The sequence below is a fragment of the Taudactylus pleione genome, unplaced genomic scaffold (genome assembly GCF_031769625.1).
Source record: "Taudactylus pleione unplaced genomic scaffold, aTauple2 ptg000269l, whole genome shotgun sequence".
Classification (NCBI taxonomy): domain Eukaryota; kingdom Metazoa; phylum Chordata; class Amphibia; order Anura; family Myobatrachidae; genus Taudactylus; species Taudactylus pleione.
In genome coordinates this window covers 222,849-246,719 of record NW_028284671.1, presented here as the reverse complement: position 1 = coordinate 246,719, position 23,871 = coordinate 222,849, and the positions used below count along the sequence as shown (strand labels likewise).

Genomic DNA, 23,871 nt, shown 5'->3' with positions numbered 1-23,871 from the left:
CGAGCGGGTCTGAATCAGGCCCTGAGTTCCTGTTGAAAAATAGCACTGCATATATCTCATCCCTCTTTTTCTTTTAATGTAATTATTTATTCAATTTTTTATTTAAGAACCCTAACTAGCAGCTTAAAAAAAGAATGATGAAAGTGTACCCTTCATAGGAAACGCAGTCACTATGCGGCTTGAAGCAATATTTAATTTAATACTCAAAATATTGCGTGTCCTCCCTTATAGCAGTATGTCACTTATAGTATACCTACTCAGATGCACTTACTACATCAGTTTTAGAATGTAAGCTCTCTTCAGTCTGCTTCCCTTGGTTTTGCAGTACCTGTGTGGGTCTGTGAGTTTGGAGGTCTCCCATGTTGGCGTTGGTGGACAGTCGATAGTCTCTTTGGCAAACCTGAGTAAGGAATAAGTGTAATTATACTGGTAGTGGACAGCTGGACAGCAATTTAATGATGGGCTGAATGATAGCTGAGAACGTCCACATAAACCACCGAGCTCTGACAAACGGAGACAATGATAGGATTGCCCAGCTGGCTCACCCTCTAGCCAATGGCCCAGATGTATTTCATACTTACACTGGGACCATAGGCTCGTAGACATTTTCGTCGCCTGATGAATCGAAGCCGCTGGTTTCCTCCTGGTCAGCAGAGCTCTCCGACTCACGTTTGCTCTGCTGATAAATATAAAGTACATTTCACCACTATGCACAATCCACCGTCTGATATCAGAACCTACGAGTGACTTAGCAGTGTAGGCACGCAGGAAGATGAGATAGACTATATTACCGTACGTACAGGTCGTGGTGTGTCATAGATGTGCTTTGAATCGCTGTCATCGGTACCATCCGTAGTGTTGCCACTTATTCTGTAGCTCGCCGAGTAGCCCTGTAATGTAGATCCAGAAAGTGAAGGGATGGCTTTGATGACAAGTTTACAGATGGCGTGGACTAGAGTACTAGGTCTCCTTTGGTAAAAATTTTATTTCAAAGTCCTGTGTACTTATAAAGCCAGCCCTCAAATAATTACATATATTTCTTTATCTAAACTGCTGCTCATGTAACACCCATTTATACACATGATCCTTACTGTATGAGCAAATTACATAGTGTGACAACGCTCCTCACATTGACAGTCATAGGAGGAGCTTGGCTATCATGTCTGTGTATATGACGTTCCCATCATTATCTTGTATAACAGAGCTCCTTACAGTGACAGTAGGAGGAGGAGCTTAGTAATCATGTCTGTGTATATGACATTCCCCTCATTATCTTGTGTAGCAGAGCTCCTCACAGTGACTGTCAGAGCAGGAGCTTAGTAATCATGACTGTATGTGACGTTCCCCTCATTATCTTGTGTAGCAGAGCTCCTCACAGTGACTGTCAGAGCAGGAGCTTAGTAATCATGACTGTATGTGACGTTCCCCTCATTATCTTGTGTAGCAGAGCTCCTCACAGTGACTGTCAGAGCAGGAGCTTAGTAATCATGACTGTATGTGACGTTCAACTCATTATCTTGTGTAGCAGAGCTCCTCACAGTGACAGTCAGAGGAGGAGCTTAGTAATCATGACTGTATGTGACGTTCCCCTCATTATCTTGTGTAGCAGAGCTCCTTCCAGTGACTGTCAGAGCAGGAGCTTAGTAATCATGACTGTATGTGACGTTCCCCTCATTATCTTCTGTAGCAGAGCTCCTCACAGTGACAGTCAGAGGAGGAGCTTAGTAATCATGACTGTATGTGACGGAGTAGCTTAGTAATCATGACTGTATGTGACGTTCCCCTCATTATCTTGTGTAGCAGAGCTCCTCACAGTGACAGTCAGAGGAGGAGCTTAGTAATCATGACTGTATGTGACGGAGGAGCTTAGTAATCATGACTGTATATGACGTTCCCCTCATTATCTTGTGTAGCAGAGCTCCTCACAGTGACAGTCAGAAGAGGAGCCTAGTAATCATGACTGTATGTGACGTTCCCCTCATTATCTTGTGTAGCAGAGCTCCTCACAGTGACTGTACAAGGTGGAGCTAAGTAATCATATCTACTTACCTGACATTATCACCAAACTAAAATTTTTTTAAATTTTTATCTTTCTGTTTTTTTAGGGGGGAACTTTCTGGATAATGAGTTTCCACATCAAATATTCTATGTACCTCCAAGTACGGAACAGTTACTGAAACACTGTAAGATACCGTACTTAAATAATAAGGAAGTGAATTATTACAAGGATACTTCCCATTTGTTAATATGGCCAGGCAGATGGGCAGGGATGTGGGTTGGTGGATGAGTCACCTTACCTGGTCCGAGTATGCATCAGAGACTCTTCTTATCGCTATGCCAATGGGAGTCCGGTCTGATAAACAGTCTGAGTGTGTGAGGGATCTCTTTCTGTCTGACTCCTGGCTCGCTGTGTTCTGCAGTAACAAAGGACACAATATTTACTACAACAGCATTTCTCCGCCATATCAATGTATGTGACCTGAGAGCTTCAAATCTCAAGATGCATTGCAGTGAAATAATTTAATTACATCTATAACTAGTATACAATGTCTCATCTTATGTAACAGTGGTCTGCCAGTCACAGAAGTCATAGCATGTTCTTTATTTATTTTACTATACTTACTCTATTTTAATCAGATTTCTGACTGAGAAATAATCTCAAAACTTAAAAAAAAAAGGAAAAGAATTTGTGTGAATATATATGGTCTGTAATACTCACTTTCTGTTGTGTAACATTCTGGAGATGCAGATTATTGAAAGCTTCAATGTTGGCCTGATTTCCTTTGCATGTGCCTGGGTCTGTGACCGATCTCTCCCGTATCTGCTGCAAACAAGCATCCCATATATTATACATGCATTACACTAGTCGCATAAAGCCACAATGACACCGACAGTGACCGACTTTTGTAATGTTTTCTGAATCTCTCTCCTTCCTCTCATAAAGGGCCTAAATTCTAATAACCGCAGAACAATCTCAGCTGCACGCTCCGTCCATGTGGGAAGTAGTTGTGCGCTCTGGGCCACCATCGACCCGGTTGCGAGCGCTCAGCGCTTGCGACCGGGTCTGAATCAGGCCCAGAGTTGTAGACACACGCATGGAAAAGTACTTTGAGAATGGGCACCTCAGTACTTGCACATTCTGAAGCAAGGATGTACACCAGGGAAAGGTTTTGTAGCGGTATTTGTGCAACCGGCAAACCACACAACTGCGTCCGCGCACGTAAGAGAGGTGTTTTATTGTTTTTATTATATGTCATTATTATACTTTACGTAGCGCAACAAAGGTTCCGCAGCTCCTTGCAAAGTACATAAGCAGAAACCTTGCACACAAAACAAGAAAAAAGTGCAAAAGGCTTACAGTATAAAACACTGCAGAGCATGGGATACAAGCTAAATACACATTGCTGTCTATGCGGTCGTAATTCCCACGAAATCAGCTGAGTCTCAAGGTTTGGAGCCGTTGTTGGCAGTTGGGATTAGATTATGGTATAAGTGAGGGTGGGGAGCACATAAGGGAAGAGGGCCCTAGTCTTGGGAATTTACAGCCTAAAAAGGGAGCTAATCGGTCTGCAGCCATAGATATATTCTGTCTATGGCTTTCAAACCTTTTATAGAGGGCAAATGGAGGTGTCAGCCACATAAACCAATCAGATTCTCGCTATCATTTAGAACATTCTACAAAATGAGAGCTAGAAGATAATTGGTTGATTTGGGGCAACACCCCTCCTTGTCCTCTTTGGAACATTTGATACATCTCCCCCACAGTCTTATGTAGCTGGTTGGACATTCACTTTAAGTTTCCAGCTGATTTATTTAGCAGACTCTGAGTCTTTGAGTTTGAGGTTCGTGTCCCTTTAAAAACCCTTCCCCAATTCTGAACATTGAGATACAATGGGTGAATATTTGCATAATAGTGTTTCACGGACACACAAGAGTCTGACCATAATCTATAAGGGGGGCAGTAAAATGTCACGCCCTTTGCAAGTCATAAGTTCCGTGGTATAATGAAAGGTCAAACTCAGGAATATCAGACAAGAGCCACAATATTGGGCTTCTCACCTCAGCTGATGACGGTCTGGTGCCGGAACGGTCGTCAGGACACGATTTGGGTCTTGCCCCTTCTGCCTGTAATAACAAAGTTGCAGAGTGTCAGCACAGATGCAGGGTTAGACATGTCAGTGCATATAACTAACGCTGTTCTACAGATTTTAAACTGATATTCTTTAAGTAAATCACAAGTAATAATCACTACAATCAGAAATTCCCATCTTTGTTGGCCAATGTTGCAGAAACAAGGCGGTGTTTTGAGAGAGGGGACATTAGACCCATTAATCAAACAAATACATAGCATACAAGTTATAAAATATTGTGTTATGTACTACAATGTTTTGTACTGTAAGGGGTATATTTCCTAAAGTGCTGGTTTAGAGAAGTGATTGTGTTGCCAATAGCAGCCAATCAGATTCTACTTATTTATCTCGCACCTTCAGGTAGATAATAGCTTGAATCTGATTGGTTGCTATGGGCAACATCTCCACTTCTATAAACCCGCACTGTAGTAATTATACCTCTAAGGGGCCCATTTATCAATGATCGCTTTTGCAATGCGATGAGGGCATGTCAGTACCGCCCATGATCGCATTGCAAACTGTGATCATAACAGCTGGATGTATCATCTGGGACATGCAGGGAAAGGGGCTTCGAAAGGATCCCGTCCCTGCGATATCTCCGGAGAGCTGCCGGCCAGTGCCGGGGCTGCTGCGCATATGCTGTCCTGGTGACTGGCGGCCATTACCGGGGGAGAGTTCTGGAGAAACCCTGCGCCGGCTATTTATGCGGTGTTAGCCCATAGGCTACAGCGGCTAACGCCATCTTCAGAAACCTATGGGGGATGCGACTGCCTGTGGGAATGGAGGTATCGGAGATACCTGCTGCGGTTCCATCTTAATACATCAGGGGGATACTTATTATTTGAGGTAAGCCCCTCAAATAATCAATGATACAGTAAATGGGCCCCCAAGTGTTTTTTGCACTATTTTGATGCTGTGTTTTGTTATGTATTTCTATAAGGCGCTGCTGGCCACTTATGGCTCCATTATAAATAGATATTGTTGATATTAATAATACTTATGTGGCACCAGTCATACTACATAGCACTGTACTTAAATTAGTCATCCATAGCAGCCACTGCCCCATCGTAACTTACAGTATATGTTAGCGAGCCCACTCACACACACAATAGGGTGGGAGTAAGCTGGACCACAACCACAAAAAACAACAACAATGAGAACATATAAACCCCACACAGATGAGGTCCTGGTCAGAACAGAACCTATGACCACAGCTGTGTGAGTCAGCAATGTTAGCCACTGTGCCACCATGCAAATGTCACCAATATAGTGGACTTATCTAGACCTATCTGGGCGTGTCCATTGGCAGCCTAGGAACGTACAAGGTAAGGAACGTTGCATTTTGAAGGAATTGAGGTTCCGTTTCGGCAAGGGTTTCATCAAAGCAGAACTTATACGGGAATATGGAAATGTATATAGCCATTACATGTACCAGGGCGTCTTCCCTTAGTATAACATTGTCTCTCATTCATTCAGCCTATTGTCTAGAATCTCTAACAAAGGGTGTCTAACCTGATATGCCCTTGGTTGGTGGAGTGGGACATTATGTGTAATTCGGGGTCCGGACACCTTAAAAAAATAAATAAATCTTGTCAGTGTCACAAAAATCAGAACTTTGGGGGAGATGTATCAAACGTTCTAAAGAGCAAAATTGGACAAGTTGCTCATATCATCCAGTCAGCTTTTAGCTACCATTTACCTAGCACCGTCTATAAAATGACAGCTAGTAGCCGGTTGGCTGCCTTGGGTAACTTCTTCCCCTGTCCTCTGTAGAAGGTTTGACACACCTCCCCCATAGAGCATTGTGCGGTGAGCGGCAGCGTATATAACCTCTCTTACCGGAGATGCTCGGTTACTTTGCACCCACACGTCTGTGATACTCCTTTGCCAGTCTGCGATGGTGTCTCTGTGTAAGGCGACAAGACGCAAACCATTAGGATAACATTGAGACATAAAGAGTTTGTCCCCATCACCTGCACAGGGGAGGCAGACACTTTTTGACCTCAGAACAAATATTCAGTTAGTGACATTGCTGAGGCACGAGGCACAAAGTGATGATCCCTCCCACCTCCTATTTAGTTGATAAACTATATTAAGCCATCACTGTGTATAGGCGACAGATTTTCATTATTAAAAAGTGATATCTTATCATTCAGATGTACTAAGCTCTGAAAAGTGATAAAGTGGAGACTGATAAACCACCAGACACTCAGCTCCTAACTGTCATTTTTCAAAGACAACCTGTAACATGACAGTTAGGAGCTTTGTAGCTGGTGGTTTATCACTCTCCACTTTATCACTTTTCAGAGCTTAGTACATCTCCCCCATGTCCCCCATGTCCCCTCATCGGCTGTTATTTTTGTGAGGCATTCATATCCTCACAGCTATTATCCAGCTATTATCTTCTAGAAGGTGCTAGTTACATGTTAAGTAGAATCTGATTGGTTACTATGGGCAACATCTCCACTTCTAAAAACCCGCACTTTAGTAATTATACCCCTAAGACTTTGTTTATAGGAGAGATTTAATGGTGGGTTTCTTCCTAGAAGTAACGAGTGACTGACACGCCGGCCATACCCAGCAACAAGTTCTGCCTCTTTCTCCCATCTAAACATTGAAACTGAACAGAATGTTTGTATCATTGTTCTGTACACACAGTTGTTTTTATTGTCAGCTAAGTGGGTTCAATACAATATCATTGTTATAACTCATGTCTGACTAGTAACGTGTGTGCTGCTGTCAGTTACTATAATAACACTGTTGTTTCACATAATAACAATGACAGAATGTAACAAATAATACAGTCTTCCGCTCATAGAATGAAGCTACTGAGATACAGGATAGGGATTTGTTGCACAAGAGTGACCAATGAGATTCTAGATATCATCTAGTATAGGGGTCAGGGAACTTTTTTACCTTTTACCCCAAAATATATTTAGATACGCCGACGTTACCCCCTTGAATTGAAAGGAAGGAAATCATATAGTAGTGCCCCCATATAATGCCCCTTTAGTAGTGCTCTCATAGTTATGCCCCTGTAGTAGTGCCCCCATATAATGCCCCTGTAGTAGTGCCCCCATATAATGCCCCTGTAGTAGTGCCCCCATATAATACCCCTGTAGTAGTGCCCCCATAGTTATGCCCCTGTAGTAGTGCCCCCATATAATTCCCCTGTTGTAGTGCCCCCATATAGTGCCCCTGTAGTAGTGCCCCTGTAGTAGTGCCCCCATATAATGCCCCTGTAGTAGTGCCCCCATTGTTATGCCCCTGTAGTAGTGCCCCCATATAATGCCCATATATAATGCCCCTGTAGTAGTGCCCCCATATAATGCCCCTGTAATTGTGTCCCCATATAATGCCCCTGTAGTAGTGCCCCCATATGCCCCTGTAGTAGTCCCCATATAGTCTCCCCATATAATGCCCATGAAGTAGTGCCCCTGTAGTAGTGCCCCCATATGCCCCTGTAGTAGTGCCCCCATATAATGCTCCCATATAATGCCCCTGTAGTAGTGCCCCCATATAATTCCCCTGTAGTAGTGCCCCATATAATGTCCCTGTAGTAGTGCCCCCATATAATTCCCCTGTAGTGTTCCCATATAATACCCCTGTAGTAGTGCCCCCATAGTTATGCCCCTGTAGTAGTGCCCCCATATAATTCCCCTGTTGTAGTGCCCCCATATAGTGCCCCCATATAATGCCCCTGTAGTAGTGCCCCCATATAGTGCCCCTGTAGTAGTGCCCCCATATAATGCCCCTGTAGTAGTGCCCCCATAGTTATGCCCCTGTAGTAGTGCCCCCATATAATGCCCCTGTAGTAGTGCCCCTGTAGTAGTGCCCCCATATAATGCCCCTATAGTAGTGTCCCCATATAATGCCCCTGTAGTAGTGCCCCCATATGCCCCTGTAGTAGTCCCCATATAGTGTCCCCATATAATGCCCCTGAAGTAGTGCCCCTGTAGTAGTGCCCCCATATAGTGTCCCCATATAATGACCCTGTAGTAGTGGCCCCATATAATGCCGCTGTAGTAGTGCCCCTGTAGTAGTGCCCCCATATGCCCCTGTAGTAGTGCCCCCATATAGTGCTCCCATATAATGCCCCTGTAGTAGTGCCCCCATATAATGTCCCTGTAGTAGTGCCCCCATATAATTCCCCTGTAGTGCCCCCATATGATGCTCCTGTAGTAGTGCCCCCATATAATGCCCCTGTAGTAGTGTCCCCATATAATGCCCCTGTAGTAGTGTCCCCATATAATGCCCCTGTAGTAGTGCCCCCATATAATGCCCCTGTAGTAGTGCCCCTGTAGTAGTGCCCCTGTAGTTGTGCCCCCATATGCCCCTGTAGTAGTGCCCCCATATAGTGTCCCCATATAATGCCCCTGTAGTAGTGTCCCCATATAATGCCCCTGTAGTAGTGCCCCCATATAATGCCCCTGTAGTAGTGCCCCCATAGTTATGCCCCTGTAGTAATGCCCCCATATAGTGCCCCTGTAGTGCCGCTTGTACAAAAGAAAACCCCCCAGAAAATCCCGCTCCTGCATCCGCCGCCGTCCTGTCCACCCGGCTGCTCCTCGGAACTATGGGAGAGACGTCATGACGTCTCTCCCATAGTGCGCATGGAGAGAGGTGGAAGCTGGAGTTCAGAAGAGAACTCCAGCCTCCGACTAACGCGGCGCTGCAGGGAAGGAGCCGGGCTCCCGCTGGTAATAACATCTCAGCGGGCATCCGGCTTAGAGCCTCCCTGCAGCACTGCCGGGCATGCATATGAATCATTCTATATTATATGCATGCCCGGCTGTCCGTCCATTACCCCCAGGAATTTCATTTTTAGCCCCCGACCACTGATCTAGTACATTCTATGAAATAAGAACTAGCAGCTGATTGGTTGCTATGGGACAATACACCACTCCCCCCTAATAGTGTTGTAGTGTGTACAGACTTCCAGGGAACTTACGCAGAGTCATCCAGCAGATAGTAATTACGACACTCGGTCTTGATGCACAGGATGTTTTCGGCAGATGTGCCGAAAAGCTTCAGGATGGTGGCCACGTTCTTGTCCGTCGTATTTGTTCCTAGTTCTACAGCTTTTATACTGAAAAGAGAATGGAAAAGTGTCACATTACCCCAAATTATGGGGGGACATTTTTGAAAACTATTCTATAGGTATCTGTGCAGATACAGTTCTTTTGTTCATAAAAAATACAAATGTTTTTTTTTATTTATTTTATCACCAGTACTGGATAAATGTGTAATAAAAGGTGTAAAATCAGATACATGTAGATCAGTATCATGTATGAACACTGAGGCGGGGCAAATGCAGGATTTCTAGAGGGGGGTTTCCAAATTCTTGATTTTAGAGTGAGTGTGGCCAGTCCATGAAGAGGGTAGAATTAGCACTTAACCAGCTATAATATGCGTTATACAAAGTATATTGTGTATGATAATTCCAGCATATACAGGACCAGCAATTACAGTAACCCATTATATGTGTCATATATAGTGTATTGTGTGTCATAATTCCAGCATATACAGGACCAGTGATCACAGTAACCCATTATATGTGTCATACATAGTGTATTGTGTGTCATAATTCCAGCATATACAGGACCAGCGATCACAGTAACCCATTATATGTGTCATACATAGTGTATTGTGTGTCATAATTCCAGCATATACAGGACCAGCGATCACAGTGAGCCCTTAGATACAGCAGTAGGTCCATCCTTTCTGAGCAGAATGTTTTATTTTAGATGTGGGCACCATTCCAGAGCATTAGAGCAAGTCCGGGAGTCTGGGGGAGCAGCAGAATAACCTAGCACTGCCCTGGACATATATGTACATATTGGGCTCTATAGCAGTGCATCCCTAACAGTGAATGTTTTCCAGATTTCCTAGTTGGTGCACAGGTTATTTATTACAGACTGATACAAGTTAAAAGATCCACAGGTTGTGCTAATTATTTCATTTGTGATACTGTGAAGAACATACAGGACTAGTAAAATTCTATTACATTACTATTTCTATTGTGGTCATGGTGTGGGCTGGGGAGGGGGGTTTCCAGGCAGATGGAAACCCCCCTGCGTTTGTCTATGTGAGGGGTATAATTACTAAAGTGCAGGTTTTTAGAAGTGGAGATGTTGCCCATAGCAACCAATCAGATTCTACTTCTAACATTAATCTAGCATCTTCTAGAATACAGGTCCTCAAACTCGGTCCTCAGGGCCCCAAACAGTGCATGTTTTCCATAATTAGCACCACCTGTGGAACTTTTTAAATGTGGTAGTGAGTAATGACTACACCTGTGCAGCTGCTGGGTGACCTGGAAAACGTGACCTGTGTGGGGTCCTGATGACCTGAGTTTAAGAACCTCTTTTCTAGATTGTAGCTAGAATCTGATTGGTTGCTATGGGCAACATCTCCACTTCTAAAAACCCGCACTTTAGTAAATATACCCCTGAGTAACTGGCTGTTTAATGATAGATATTCCTCCTACAGTACTATTAGGGAGGGGGAGGCAACACATCTACTTGGGGGGGTCTACAAAGCTCTCTGTTTTAGGCGTTACACTACCACCCTAATCTATAGGGGGGGGGGGGCACTGTCACTCTCTGGTATGAGAGAAATCTCACCCACAGCTCAGAAGCCCTCTCCCAACCTCTGCAACAGGGGAGCACTCTACCAACCACTGCCATAGGGGGAGCACTCTACCAGCCCCTGCAACAAGGGAGAACTCTACCAACCACTGCCACAGGGGGAGCACTCTACCAACCCCTGCATCAGGAAAAGCCCTCTACCAACCACTGCATCAGGGGAGCACTCTACCAACCACTGCAACAGGGGAGCACTCTACCAACCACTGCAACAGGGGGAGCACTCTACCAAACACTGCAACAGGGGGAGCACTCTACAAAACACTGCCATAAGTGGAGCACTCTACCAACCCCTGCAACAGGGGGGGGGGGCACTATTCTATCCTCTGCAATAGGGGGAGCACTATCCTATCCTCTGCAATAGAGAGCACTCCCCACCCGATGCAACAGGGGACGAACTCTCCCACCCGCTGCAACAGATGGAGCCCACAAACATACACATACACACACACACTCTGTTGCAGTATATTTGTCTTTAATGACACGTTTGATTCTTGTTACAGTGGGCACATACCTGCTGACATTAATCTCCTTTTTCAAGTTCTCAGTCATTCCGTCATATTCATAGTAACTGATGATGTAGGAGAAGTCGGTGAGAGATTTGTAGAGTTTGAATAATCGTCTTTTCCATGAGTTCTGAAATATGAAAGTGTCCTATCAGCACAGAGGATGCATCATTATATATAACAAGGCTATAATAGTTACACCCTGAGTTACAGGGAGCATTTCTACCATAACCCATAAACTGCCCCTGTCACCTGATACCCAAATCGTCACCCTTTCTCCATAATAACTAACACCCCTGACTGGCTCTCAGCTACCTCCTCCACTATGTAATCTCTTTATTTTATTGCCCAACATTAGCAGCAGAACTGTGGACTATAAGAAACGTACACTGACAACAGGACTGAGCTTAACTTGAGAAAACTGGAGCACAGCGCAATGTAAGAGAATGGGAGGCATACTCCATTAAGACGATGGTAACATTCTGCCCAGCTGCCTTATATGGTACAAACTGCCTTCAGGTCCGTCACAAGAATAGGAATTTGGTGGACAAACTTTACAACACAAGTTCTTGTTTGGGAGACTGCTGACCATAATATCATTTAGTGCTCTTGAACTGTCTAATCCATCATGAATCTGTTGAATGCTATAATATATAAATCTATGTGCTGACTTCTTTCATCAGACAAAGGGGCCCATTTATCAATGATCACTTTTGCGATGCAATCTTGGCGCAATATTAGCTCCCATGATCGCATTGCAGAAAGCGATCATATCGGGCCATTGTATGAATAAGCACACGCATCCCGGAGCTTGGTAAATCCGACAGCATCGCTTCCCCCATAGAAACTTATGGGGGTTGTGGCTGCTGCCGGAAATGTTGGAACGGCAGCAGATTGTCGGAAATATAATACATCAGGGGGGTACTAATTATGGGAGAGATGTACGAAGTCTTGGGGGGAAATTTACTAAAGTGGGAGTTTTTAGAAGTGAGTTTTAAAAGTGATGTTGCCCATAGCAACCAATGAGATTCTATTTAACATTTAACTAGCACCTTCTAGAAGATAATAGCTAGAATCTGATTGGTTGCTATGGGCAACATCACTTTTAAAACTCACTTCTAAAAACTCTCACTTTAGTAAATTTACCCCTTGGAGAGAAATAAAGTGCCAACCAATTGGCATCTAACTTTCATTTTTAAAACACAGCCTGCAAGCTGACAGGAGCTAATTGGTTGCTACTTTATATCACTACAATTTGTCTCTATCCAAGGCTTAGTACATCTCCCTCTATTTGCGGTTAGCCCCCCAAAAAGGGTTGTTTCAGTGAATATGCCGCAAATAGATAATGATGAAGTGGCCCCAAAACCTCTGTTCGTCATGACCTGCACCCATGTACATACCCAAGATATTCTTATGTTCATTGAGCTGTGTTCCTGATTGAAAACTGAAAATTGTACAGTGGATACACACCAGGACGATATCGGCACGATATGACCGATTTGGCCAAATCAGAGTGACAAATCGGGCATATCGTGCAGTGTTTATGCCCAATTTCCGCGGTCGCATGCGATATCAAGAGATTAGCCATGCTGCACGGCCAATCACACGATACCGCATGTGAAGCTGTACATATTAATGAGGGACGGACCAGTGGTCGTTCCATCTTTCATTAAATCTTTTAAGTGTGTACCGGCAATCATGCGATGTCCAGGGTGAAGGCAAATCGCCCTGAACATTGGCACGATGGCCAGTCGTTTAGGTGTGTACCCAGCTTAAGGCAGAGCTATTAGGACTCTATACAATGTAATCAGTATAGCTTTATTTATTTTTTATTGTAGTATATGTTACCCGATTAGTAAATAAGTAGGAAGGTGGAGACTTGAGCAGACATCCTCGCTTAATCACTTGTTGATCTGGAAAGAAAAGTCGATTTATAATGTTACTTTATACAGTATCATTAGTTCTTGATAAACATCTGGACAACAGTCAGACTAGAACAGCTCCCAATATTTATTTATTTATTTGTATTAAATAAAAATATTTTCTTTTTTGAGTAAACTCTTAAGGTGCATACACACTAGACGATATGCTCCCTGAGCGATATCGTCTAGTGTGTCCCCGGCAGGCTGTGCTCAATGTCGTTCATGACATTGAGCACAGCCGCTGAACGATATCATTAGCGATATCGTTCAGCGCCGGGCTCTCTCACCCATTCCCTGACATGCAGCAACCTGACGAGGTCGTCAGGTTGGCCTGCATGTCAGCCCGATGAACGAGGATGACGAACGACCCGCGGGAACGCGCGTCGTCGTCATCGTTCATCTTTTTTGTGTTAAAAATGGACGATAAAGTGGACGACTGAACGATATCGTTATCGTTCAGTCGTCCACTTTAATCGCCCAGTGTGTACGCACCATTAGCTCTGAGGTTTGACGGACATATCGGGTACATCATCTAGCGAGTACCCATGATATGCTCACTCCTGCAGGTCGTTAGCGACATGGCCCATCTGGCCTACTGCAGGGCCGAGGACCGGGGGATGTCGCTAAAGGTCATGCTGCAGAATGCCCTATCCCCTGTCCCATCCGGCATTCGACAAGTGTGTATGCACTTGCCGCAGCCCCAATGACGTCGCTGGCGATATCGCGCTGGGTACACATCGGCTAATGTGTACCCAGCTTTAGACTTGTGGGAAATGACTCCCGGTGGAGGGTTGGCATGCAAACCATATAAAATAAAAGCAAAAAGGAATATTCTGGCGCTATATAAATGAAAGTTAATCAATAAATAAAATATAAATTACCAGTTTGGGGGCTAATATATCAAGATACTGACCGTGGCCATTTAAAAAAAAAAAAGTTTGCAATGTACTATGCACAGTTTAGGTAAACATCGCTCTCGATGAGAAACCGATGAAATGCGTCGTACTGTACATGTAATTTGCTGATAACGAACTTTTAGTTACCTGCTTCTGAACTTCGTCTTTTCGGGGCCATGTTAAACCAGCTCTTTCTTCCTATAAAGAAAATAATAAGCGGTGAAAGCTGTAACAGTGTTCTATGTACACTACTGAGTTGTTTCACCAGTTTTGACATTGGCAGGGTTGTTGAATTAGAGCAGGGCAGAGATTGTATCTGGTTTTTATACCTGAGACAATAGATAAGCTTAACAAACCAGTTTTATGCCCAAACATCTTTCATCAGTTTTGCATCACAGGACAATAACTTTCTAACCCTGTACGACTCTGCAGTAAGGTGACGTGATTACAGCCGGACGGCTATTTAATGGTTAACCATTAAATCACATCAAGCTGGAGTCTGTTACATGTTGTGCACGATGAAGTATCAGTTACACAGATATTGGGACTTTGTTACATAATAATCACTGCAATAAATTTCCTTGGCCCGTTCTCAGCGTGCTAGGATCTAAGGCTCTCCGATGCCCTTAGGATTGGACATACTGCCCATATATACTGGGGGCTGATCAGTAAATCTTGTGCATTCATTTAATTTAGACATTCTGGCAGGGCCGTAACTAGGGTGGTGCGACCAGTACCATGGCATAGGGTACCGCAGGGCAGGGGGCACTGTTTGGGCCTGTCAATATTCTGTTTATATCATTCTTACTTGTAGCTTCCTCTTTTTTTATCCCCAGCATCTCCTGGCCTCCCCTATATCTTCCCTGGCCCTTCCCCATGAGGCCATGGCCCTCTCTCAGGTGCACTATCTTATGTCCCTATTTATCCCCAGCATCTCCTGGCCTCCCCTATCTCTTCCCTGGCCCTTCCCCATGAGGCCATGGCCCTCTCTCAGGTGCACTATATTATGTCCCTATTTATCCCCAGCATCTCCTGGCCTCTCCTATCTCTTCCCTAGCCCTTCCCCATGAGGCCATGGCCCTCTCTCAGGTGAACTATATTATGTCCCTATTTATCCCCAGCATCTCCTGGCCTCCCCTATCTTTTCCCTGGCCTTCCCCATGGGGCCATGGCCCTCTCTCAGGTGCACTATATTATGTCCCTATTTATCCCCAGCATCTCCTAGCCTCTCCTATCTCTTCCCTGGCCCTTCCCCATGGGGTCATGGCCCTCTCTCAGGTGCACTATATTATGTCCCTATTTATCCCCAGCATCTCCTGGCCTCCCCTATCTCTTCCCTGACCCTTCCCCATGAGGTCATGGCCCTCTCCCAGCTGCACTATATTATGTCCCTATTTATCCCCAGCATCTCCTGGCCTCCCCTATCTCTTCCCTGGCCCTTCCCCATGAGGCCATGGCCCTCTCTCAGGTGCACTATATTATGTCCCTATTTATCCCCACCATCTCCTGGCCTCTCCTATCTCTTCCCTGGCCCTTCCCCATGGGGTCATGGCCCTCTCTCAGGTGCACTATATTATGTCCCTATTTATCCCCAGCATCTCCTGGCCTTCCCTATCTCTTCCCCATGGGGCCATGGCCCTCTCTCAGCTGCACTATATTATGTCCCTATTTATCCCCAGCATCTCCTGGCCTCTCCTATCCCCTAGCCCTTCCCCATGAGGCCATGGCCCTCTCTCAGGTGCACTATATTATGTCCCTATTTATCCCCAGCATTTCCTGGTCTCCCCTATCTCTTCCCTGGCCCTTCCCCATGAGGCCATGGCCCTCTCTCAGGTGCACTATATTATGTCCCTATTTATCCCCAGCATCTCTTGGCCTCCCCTATCTCTTCCCTGGCCCTTCCCCATGGGGCCATGGCCCTCTCTCAGGTGTACTATATTATGTCCCTATTTATCCCCAGCATCTCCTAGCCTCCCCCATCTCTTCCCTGGCCCTTCCCCATGGGGCCATGGCCCTCTTTCAGGTGCACTATATTATGTCCCTATTTATTCCCAGCATCTCCTGGCCTCCCCTATCTCTTCCCTGGCTCTTCCCCATAGAGGCCATAGCCCTCTCTCAGGTGCACTATATTATGTCCCTATTTATCCCCAGCATCTCCTGGCCTCCCCTATCTCTTCCCTGGCCCTTCCCCATGAGGCCACGGCATTTTTTCGGGTGCACATCTTATGTCCTTATTTAAAAAAATAGGGGGTGGGGGGGCGCCAATGCTCTTTCTGGCACAGGGCACCAAAAAGTCTAGTTACGACCCTGCATTCTCGGTCTGATGCAGAGGTGGGCACAACTGTTCCCCAAATCACAGGCGCAATTTGCGCTAGTTCAGAAAGCCACAATTGCGACCATAGGCAAAGCTGCAACTATGTTACGATGTGTGCCAGTCAGAAACAGCATATGCGCCTGGCAATACCTCACAAACACTTGTACCCATGATTTCAACCATTTATTTTATTAGCAACAAAGGCATTAGCTACTGGGCATCACTACACCTGCTGAGACCTCTGTAATGCACCAGGAACAAATCCCCACCTCACATACAAAAGAAAAACACTCTCACAGAAGTATCATTCATGTGCAAGCCAGAAAGAAACCACCAATCAGTGCCAGGGGAGCATTCATAGACAGCCAATCACAAGCTAAATGTTACATTAGGAGTTTTATTAGCAGCTCTAGGGGGGAAATCAATGAGCCACGATAATGGGATAAAAGTATTTGCACTGTTCACGTGCGAATTTCGCATATTGCGTCTATGTGCGCACCTGTTTTACACGCAATCCAATTCCAGAAGTGGAGGGATCCGTCATTATTATTATCTGCTCTAGGTACCTGGCTAGCCGCAAATGATACAGCTTTCTCTAGCACAAATGCAAATGCACCATTACTACTGGGCCTATGGACTAAGCCTTGGAGAGAGAGACATATAATGGATGGGGATAAAGTACCAACCAATCAGCTCCTAACAGTCGCTTTTCAAACACAGCCTTTAAAGTGACAGGAGCTGATTAGCTGTGACTTTATCTCCCTCCAAGGCTTAGTAAATAGACCCCAATATACTGCCAACGTTAGAGTTCTCCCATCGTGAAAATCCAGAAGACAGCTGGCGGTAGTGCCAGAATCACACAGACCTGCACGGGCGCACACGCGTGTAGCAATGTTCTGGGCATGCGCAAGATCACGCACTAGCTGGCGTAGTATTCAGACAACATGAGTTTCCGACATGTGATCCTAATACCCAACAATCCTTATTTCTTTTTTCTTCTTCATCTGTTTGAGACCCTTGTGATGTAGTTATCCCTCCTTAGGCGTAACAGAGAGATGGATCTAAATATTACATTATTAGTTTATTAGCAGCTCTAGGGGGGAAAGCAATGAGCCCCGATAATGTGATAAAAGTATTTGCACTGTTCACGTGTGAATTTCGCTCATTGCGTCTATGTGCGCACCTGTTTTACACGCAATCCAATTCCAAAAGTATCGGTGTGGCGTTCGCACAGAATTCTAAGTATAGGTGATAATGGGGAAATCTGTCTGTACCCCCCAAAAAAGGTGTGAGTATCATTGTCAGACATGTTACTGTCATACAAAAGACCAAGAGATGTAGAATAAATGTCCTGACCGTAGACGCAATGACCCGTGTGGTTTAGCCGTTGCTATAGGCAATCTTATTTATTTATGTTTTTGCACAAACATAAAAATGACGGCTCCCACTGACGAGAAATAATGTGCACAAAATAAATAGATTGCTTTACTGCCCATATAGAGGTCAGATGGGGGAATATATTTTATTTCAGGTTAAGGCAGAATAAGTTGCTTATTTCCTTATACATAATTGTGACATTTTGCTACAGATACATTGTATTTAGTCACACATACAGCACAAACGCTATCTTTTCTGGGAGCAGATAAATTACATTTCTTTCTTTTTTCTTCCTCTTACGCGCGGTGCTCCCAGTATTTAATCATTGACACAGTTATTACTATAGCAGTCTCACCCTCCCCCATCTCTGCCATGTGATTAATAATCGCACAACCACATGACAATAATACACATCTATTACACCCTGTACAAACATAGGACACTACATGCCCAACATGACCTGACCACTGTACATGACAATAATACACATCTATTACACTGTATACAGACATAGGACACTACACCTCCAACATGTCCTGACCACTGTACATGACAATAATACACATCTATTACACTGTATACAGACATAGGACACTACACCCCCAACATGTCCTGACCACTGTACATGACAATAATACACATCTATTACACTGTATACAGACATAGGACACTACACCCCCAACATGACCTGACCACTGTACATGATCATAATACACATCTATTACACTCTATACAGACATAAGACACTACATGCCCAACATGACCTGACCACTGTACATGACAATAATACACATCTATTACACTCTATACAGACATAAGACACTACATGCCCAACATGACCTGACCACTGTACATGACAATAATACACATCTATTACACCCTGTACAAACATAAGACACTACACCCCCAACATGACCTGACCACTGTACATGACAATAATACACATCTATTACACCCTATACAAACATAAGACACTACACCCCCAACATGACCTGACCACTGTACATGACAATAATACACATCTATTACACCCTGTACAAACATAAGACACTACACCCCCAACATGACCTGACCACTGTACATGACAATAATACACATCTATTACACCCTATACAAACATAAGACACTACATGCCCAACATTACCTGACCACTGTACATGACAATAATACACATCTATTACACCCTATACAAACATAGGACACTACACCCCCAACATGTCCTGACCACTGTACATGATTGTAACTATCAATACGTTCGTATGTTGTGATTTAAAAATGACACAACAATGTATAATAATACCATAGAAGGCATTTAATGCCTCTCAGGTTAGTGAGAAAAAAAAGATACAAAGATCTACTTATTACTTATGTGACCAATAAAAAGTGCAAATAGATACTAAAGGTGCATACACACACATTGATTTTGTGAACGATTATCGATAACGATATCGTTTATCGTTCAATCGTTGAAAAAATCGTTCACTTTCTGAGTTAAAACGATGAACGATTATCATTTATGCGCGTTCACCTTTGTAGTTTGTAATTTGTAGTTCAGTCAGACTGGCCAACTCAATGATTTTTATTAAGTAAATATGCAAATTTAGTTTGTAGTTAAAAAAAAAAAACGTTAATTACATTTAGTAAATGAATGATTTTAGTAAATGATTTTCATTCATTTTTCCCTTGAAAAAATGATTGAAAATTGTTTACTAAAATCGTTGATTTACTAAATCGTTGTGTGTGTGTATGCACCTTAAGAGGTATATTTACTAAAGTACGGGTTCTTAGAAGTGGAGTTGCCCATAGCAACCAGTCAGATTCTATATATCATTTATCTAGCACCTTCTAATAGATAATACTGTAGCTAGAACCACTTCTGAAAACCAGCACCTGTTAATACAAGTTATTCATTTTTAGTTTTTGCACTGTTATCACTGAGAGCTCTAGATCCATAAAATACTTAGCAGAACAAAATGCAACGTTGCAAAATAAAAAACAGTCTGCAATAGATAAGTGCCTATTTTTTATAAGATTATTTCCTGGTTGAATACCGCACAAGTGCACTGTAATATGTCGGTGTTAGATACAGGTCAGCCAACCCAGAATATCGGCTTTAATGACAAAACATACATTAAATATTAATAGTTACACAGTGTGGACTAACCAACAATGAGCGTCCTGGCACAGTCAGTGCACTCACCTTGTAAGGGGGTCTTTGCTGACCATCTGCCTACCTAGTAATGCAATGTCAGGCTACTTTCACTAACACAAAATAATTACCTGATGTCCTCATGTGGGGTAAAGTGCAGGTAACCTGTTACCTGTCACTAAAGCCTGCACCTGTTCTCGCAGTTATAGATCCACTTCTGTCATGTAGGAAGAAGCTACAGTACTTACAGGTAAGGTTGGCTGGTAGGCAGAGATTGCAGCTTGTCAAGCGCACTCCTAGTGACTAATGACAGCTAATGCTCTTGCAGGAGGTATATGTACGTAGTGAGGCTGAAATCTGATCTGCTAGGAATTTCCCTGTATAGCATATATTAATCAGGTAGGGGAATTCTGCTTCAACTTCTAGCAGCCAGGGAAAAACCAAGACTGCAGCTCTATTTCTTTGGGTGAATGACAAAATAAAACAGAACAATGCAAAAGACTTATATCGTCCACTTCCTTGAGATCAGGTATTTAGTTACTCTCACCCTCTCAGTACGAGAGGCTGCTGTTTATGACACTGGCTGCAGGGGCTATAAGGCCTAAAACCACTTTTTTTACCCCAGCCAACATTTCCCCCCCAAATTGGATGACTTGGAAAAACAGCCGAATCAATAGGCTGAATATTGGTTCACAACATAACCCCCCGTTCCTGTGTATAAGTGCACTTTAAAGAAGAATCCTGCAGGTCAGTGACTTGTGGGATGGAATGTAATTGATATAAGGCATCATGCACAGAGCAACCACTGGTTGTTTTTCTTAGTAAACAAACTTGTTCTGACATTGGGAGATTTTAGGCTTCACCCTCTGCTATATATCATGAAAAATATTGGGGTGCACTTGTAAAATAGACTGCACAGAAAAGTGGTGTAGACAGAGGGGTTGATCAACTGCACGACCATTGGACATCTGAGTAACCTACAGGGAATATCCCCTGTACACCTGTGGGCCTGTCCGACCCTGATCTTATTTGAGCTATTCTCTCTGTGTGGCTGATTACAGTTACAGTTCATGCAAGTCTGCTCTGCCCACAGATATTGAACTTTTTAGCATCTGCGGAGCCTGCTTATGCAACTCTGAGCAACTCTAGGTACAACTCCATTAGCAGCTAAGTTGGTGTGGGTATACATCAACTGGGCAGTCGCATGTAGGATTAGTGGGTGTTGTAGACGGTATTGTAGCCTATTGAGAGGTGAGCGTAAGCAGATATCCGCCTAAAGGTGCACACTAGATGATTTTTTAAAAGAAATTGCAGATAACGACACATCGCTACGACAATCTTGTTTAATTGTCTAGTGTGTACACACTAGATCGTTAATGATGCGCGCTCCAGTGGGTTGTCAACAATATCCCCAGTCGTCTGTATTTGCAGCACAATCCGGGGATATCATTAGCGATGCCATGCTGCCGAATTCAACACCCCCCAGCCGTTGTTCATCATTGCCGGCATCGGCAAGTGCATATGCACTTACCGATGCCGGCACCCCCATGGGGTCCCACCGCTGCCGATATCGCTGGGTACACGCACATCGTTTAGTGTGTACCCAGCAGGGGCGTATCTATAATGGGTGCAAGGTGTGCAGGGAACACAGGCCCCGCACCGCACTCCCTGCACCCATAATAATACTTACCTCTCCGGAGTCCCACGTCGGCGCGGGCGTCCGGCGCTGCAAAATGACTGGAGAATGGCCGCGGTGGCCATTTACCCGTCGTTTGCACATGCGCAGTACAGGGAAAATGGCCACCACGGCCATTTTCCCAGTGACCTGTGCATACACTATAGACCCTGGGCGCACTCTAGTGCCCAGAGTCTATAACTCTGGGCTCTAGAGCTGGCCGCACACAGCTCAGTGCGCTGCCGGCCCACGGGGAGAGAGGAGGGTGCCCATGTCGGAGACTACACACGGGCCCCCTCCTCTCTAGAAACGCCCCTGGTACACAGCTTCAGTTCAGGCAGATCTCTTGCAGCAAGGTCAGTGTGTGTGCACTGATTGTAATGACAGCTATTTTCTCTAGAAACAGCTAACTGTGGACGCATCCGGAGATCAACATTTACTTCCGGGCACGCCACGCAGCCCTTATGTATGCTGATGTGAATAGCGCAACAACAGCCAAATGGGCTGATAGAATGCTATTTGCATTATTGTACCCTTATTCCTCCATCCAAGAGAATTAGCAGATTTTCTGGGGCAGAGTAATCCAGGAGGCTCCAAGATACTCAATGTCAACGCGTTTCGCTTAAAGATTGCGAATGTCACTCTACCCCCCATCTTGTGCACTGTCCTCCTTAGCAGCTCCCCTGATCTCCCAGCTTCAGATTACTTTCCATGGGCCTGGTTCTGCTAATGCGAGAATCCGCCTCTGTATATTACACATTGTGTGTGACTGCCTTACACAGCACATAAATGAGCACACAAGAAAAACAGTTATTAGCCGTACAATACAATGCAGGACAAGGACAGGGTTTATACACATAGCTGCATAACACAAGCAGCAGGACATAAGCAACCAAGTGTTAGGTGCTGTCGTGGGGAGTTAGGAGTAAATTATACTATACAGAGAAGCAAATGAGGGACGAGGGCCCTGCTCGTGAGATCTTACAATCTAAAGGGGAGGGGCAGACAGACAGGGGTGACACAGATGGGTAGATAGTGAGGAAGTAGCATGGAGCAGTGGGTTAGGATATAAGCTGCGGAATGTGTGTGTATAAGATGACCTGATGTTATGTCAAAATTAAGTCCTTCATACATCTATCTCTATGACAGAAAATAGATTTTGATTGTGTTATTTACATGAGAGATGTACAAAATAAAGTAGTAGCACTTTAATTATTGTGTGTTACATTTAAATACATCCAGATAAAACTGCATATATTATGGGACTGTCCCGCCATCCTAATACAGTAGTGACTGCTTTAATCCCAGCTGCTGGGTGCTATGCCATGCTCCTGTGAGTAGGCGCCTTTGGAAGACTATCCCGCCTACTGTTCTTATGTACAAAGCTATCATCATTAGTACCTGGTACACCTAGCGTCTATACGCCGTATGGTACAAGACGCTGGCCTGGACTGAGTGGCTCTGAGAGGTGCAGCGTATCGCCATTTTCTTTAAATTGTGCATCTTATTTGCTTTGCAGATGCAGCAAAGCACCGCCCATAGCGCGGAGGAGCAGCAGCTCGGTGTCTCATCGTACACCGCATGCCGGGCTGCAACTTTAACCGCACAGGAATTTGCTTTACACACGTACAAAGTCGCAGATGAATTACAACGGAATTTGGCGTCAGAAAAACCCGCAAACACTTCATTGTAACACTTTGCATATGTGCACACAGGGGGGTTTCTGAGTACCCAGAGACCCCCCCTTCCCTGCCCGCCATTCAGTAAGTGCAGTGCGGGCTGCAGTGAGTGCGGCCCGCACTGCACAGTAACGAGCACACCGCCGCAGGCGACGGGTAGTACTCTCATACTACCCAGCGGCGGTGTGTTTGTTTTAGCAGCCAATGAGAGTCAGACAGACACTCATTGGCTGCTGCGCCCACTGCTGGAGCCAGGCTGGAGCTCACTCATGGGATGCTAACTACATCCCCTTCAGACACCTTAAATGGTTATTGTGATCCTCCGGTAAGTAGTATGCAATAGAACTGCCAAGTCGGACCCTACATCTTTACTGCTCACGCTACAAACGTTCGCACGCATCGCACCATGTGATTACCCGCAGCAGCATATGCTACGGTACGCTATGGCGTGCCCTGCAATTGCACTATGCAATCCTATGGAGACACGGGCGCAAACACAGTGCGCATATCCGCTCGTGGGCGCACGCCTTGCCTAAAGCGTGGCGCGATTTGCTGCGTACGCAGCAACGATGTAGC

General features: G+C 44.7%; 1 protein-coding gene across 6 annotated transcripts in view; it reads right to left on the bottom strand.

The window, feature by feature from the left end:
• LOC148513796 (pleckstrin homology domain-containing family S member 1-like) overlaps positions 1–23,871 on the bottom strand; it is a 52,954-nt gene that overhangs the window by 7,525 nt on the left and 21,558 nt on the right. The window contains exons 1-13 of one of the 6 annotated variants that reach the window (XM_088481345.1): positions 20,190–20,265; positions 14,249–14,299; positions 13,132–13,196; positions 11,292–11,413; positions 9,082–9,219; positions 5,970–6,036; positions 5,643–5,699; positions 4,060–4,125; positions 2,720–2,824; positions 2,298–2,414; positions 801–890; positions 582–679; positions 272–400 (exon numbers count right to left, since the gene is read on the bottom strand). In XM_088481345.1, coding sequence (XP_088337471.1) covers positions 272–400; positions 582–679; positions 801–890; positions 2,298–2,414; positions 2,720–2,824; positions 4,060–4,125; positions 5,643–5,699; positions 5,970–6,036; positions 9,082–9,219; positions 11,292–11,413; positions 13,132–13,196; positions 14,249–14,279 — 1,085 coding nt within the window. In that variant the 5' untranslated portion in view covers positions 14,280–14,299; positions 20,190–20,265. Of the gene's footprint in view, positions 1–271; positions 401–581; positions 680–800; positions 891–2,297; positions 2,415–2,719; positions 2,825–4,059; positions 4,126–5,642; positions 5,700–5,969; positions 6,037–9,081; positions 9,220–11,291; positions 11,414–13,131; positions 13,197–14,248; positions 14,300–20,072; positions 20,118–20,189; positions 20,266–23,871 lie in introns of those variants that run through there. The other 5 variants (XM_088481344.1, XM_088481342.1, XM_088481343.1 and 2 more) reach the window with 5 other exon arrangements.